The 2,713-nt window shown below is 34.1% G+C and overlaps 1 protein-coding gene across 1 annotated transcript in view; it reads left to right on the top strand.

Annotated features, from left to right (window-relative positions):
- The first annotated feature begins 561 nt into the window (after nt 1-561).
- Nucleotides 562-2,713, top strand: part of LOC132118462 (SPRY domain-containing protein 3-like) — a 54,017-nt gene continuing 51,865 nt past the window's right edge. The window contains exons 1-2 of the mRNA XM_059528312.1: nt 562-708; nt 2,250-2,386. Of these exons, the coding sequence (XP_059384295.1) occupies nt 2,259-2,386 (128 nt within the window). The 5' untranslated portion in view covers nt 562-708; nt 2,250-2,258. The remainder of the gene's footprint in view (nt 709-2,249; nt 2,387-2,713) is intronic.

The following is a 2,713-nucleotide window of genomic DNA, read 5'->3' as shown; positions in this document are numbered from 1 at the left end:
ATGGGTGGATATCTCTCTTTAATCTTTACAAGTAAAAAAAAAAAATTAAAATCAATATTTTATATAGTTTTTAATGTATTTATTTTATTAATTAGCTGTGAGATCACGTACAGTGTGTTTTTACTTTAACAAATGTGATTGTTGCAGTATTCAAGCGATAATACGCAGTCAGCTGGCCATTATTTCAAAATAAACCCTATTTACCCTTTTGGGTTTATTTTTGCGATGATGACAAGCTGACTGCATATTGTCACTTAAATATAGACGCAATCGTATTTTTATTAATAAAAAACGCATTATTATACGATAATAACATATATTTTTTATCTATAAAATAGGACCCAACTCTGTGTGTGTGTGTGTGTGTGTGTGTATAGTGTATAGTATATAGTGTATAGTGTATATATATTTATTTACGTTATGCTTATAAAATTATATGTAGTATGTAAAAGTGGTCAAAAGCTCATTCTCCTGCACAGCGCTTGAAGCCGACTCGCTGCGAAGTTTCTCATTGGTCAAACGCCTGTCAATCAACTCTATGACGCTTTTCATTGGTGCGCTGCATTCATTCCTCGACTGACGCAATCCAGGAAGAGCCGCTCACTTCTGCGAAGTTTGTCAGGTAGCTTAGCTAATGGAGTCGATGGCTGGAAGTAAACATAAGTGGCCTTAGAATGTTATAACGTCTAACCCGCTGATGTACATAAGGTACGTACGTAACGACATAATATTTAGACACGTAACACTGTAATGACATTTAGCGGTTCTGTAGTTTTTGTATTTATTTCGTGTAACGTTAGGCCTAAAGGCTAATGATTTGTTAGCTATGCAAGGTGATTAGCAGTGATTGAAACTAACCTGCTAGCACGAGCTATCGCATCTGTTACGTAATAATTATTTACCTTCTGTCAAATGTGATACAAGCTTTTCTTTAAACATACAATCATTATTTAAATAGTGACGATACGCTGTTATAACAGAAGTTAGATATAATAGTTTATTGTTGACACTATATAACGTTATAGCATTGATGTAGTCAGTATTTACATAGCCAGATGCTTTTGTCTGGACTTCTGTCTGTCCAATTATTTTTTTATGAGAAACAAATCTGTTGTTTAATGCTGTAGTAGGTGCCACCATGTAATTGACATGATAATTATGACAATCTAGAAATATCTTCTGTCATGTCCTGGATGTATGTCAGACAGCTGACACGTTACATCTGTTGAGGCCCTTTAGACTCGAAGATAACTCCTAACAGTAGTGTAATCTCATTTATTGCATGTGTGTATAGCCCAAATATGACAATAAGCCTCTGTGATGAAGTAAAATGTTTTGCAAACGAGAAATGCTGGGAAGCTTTATACAGTTGACTCGAGATAATGAGGTATTTAGTGCTGAGTGATGTTAATCTTAGGTGTAGGTGGGGAGAAAGATATGCATCCCATTTCTGAACCATTGTACACTTTAGAGCAGTGGATCTCAAACTTTTTTTATGTCAGCCTAGAACCTAAGATGTTAAATATTTGCTTACCATTCACTGAGATTTTAATATTTCTGTAATTTAATGTCACATTCACATGTACATGGTTTCTCTTTACTAAAGTTAGTGGTCACATGACTTAGTAGACACACATGCAATATATATATGTATACACATACATTTTTATATATAAATATATATATGTGTGTGTGTGTGTGTATAAATTACTTATGATTGGGGCTGCACGACTTGGACAGAAATGGTATTGTAATAATTTTTGTTTTACATTGTGATGATTTCAATTGATAAATTGTAACAGTAAGCTGAACTTTAAATAAACTCAAACCTGTTTTGTTCATTACATTCACACTGGTGTTTTAACAAGTACTATTATTATTAGTTTTAACTGTAATTATAACAAATAAAGTAAAACTTTAATTTACAGTTGTTATCTTGGTTTACACTAAAAGTGACAATACTAATATTTATGTTTTGCTTTTCAAGCATTTAGAACATTTTTTATTTTGCTTTTATTTTGGGAAAATACTGGTGAACGGTTTTAAACTTCTATCCAAAAAAATGCTGCAATTTATGTGAATATGTGAATAAATTTAATCTAGCACACGTTGCATTACAAAATGCATGTCAAGCTCACAGCATATACAGAGATTTGTGAGGATCAGAAATCAATGCAAATTGTCAAGATATGTATGTTGCAATTTCAGTTTCATTTCAATTAATTGTGCATCTGTTTTCCACTTCACAGACTTATGAGATGGATGATATCAATTTACACTACAGATTCCTGAACTGGCGGCGCAGGATCAGAGAAATCAGGGAAGTCCGTGCTGTTCGTTATCAAGAGCGATACAAACGAATGTTGAAGAATGGAGACACGCTAAGGTACGTAGGTTTGCCCAGCGATTGACCCTCACTCTGTTCTTTTTCCAATGTGTTTGGAAATCCGCTCCTGGCCTGTGTTGACCCCCCTAGTTTTTATGGAAAATTTCTGCACTGCTTTTCATTTATCCTTATTTATTTGTATATTTTGAATTGCACACCCGTCCACCCCCATGAATATCAGTGAGCAGGGCTTGCGAGCATAAAGCATTGTTCGTGCGTGTATTTGAGCCACTAAAGACGTAATCAGCCTTGACTCACTTGACCTCACTGATTGAAACAATTATAATTTCAGAGAACATTAGTGGCTACTTGTTTTTATTTGATTAG

The sequence above is a fragment of the Carassius carassius genome, chromosome 37, assembly GCF_963082965.1.
Source record: "Carassius carassius chromosome 37, fCarCar2.1, whole genome shotgun sequence".
Lineage (NCBI taxonomy): Eukaryota > Metazoa > Chordata > Actinopteri > Cypriniformes > Cyprinidae > Carassius > Carassius carassius.
Note: the sequence above shows the minus strand (reverse complement) of the source record. Positions and strands in the feature narration are given on the sequence as shown.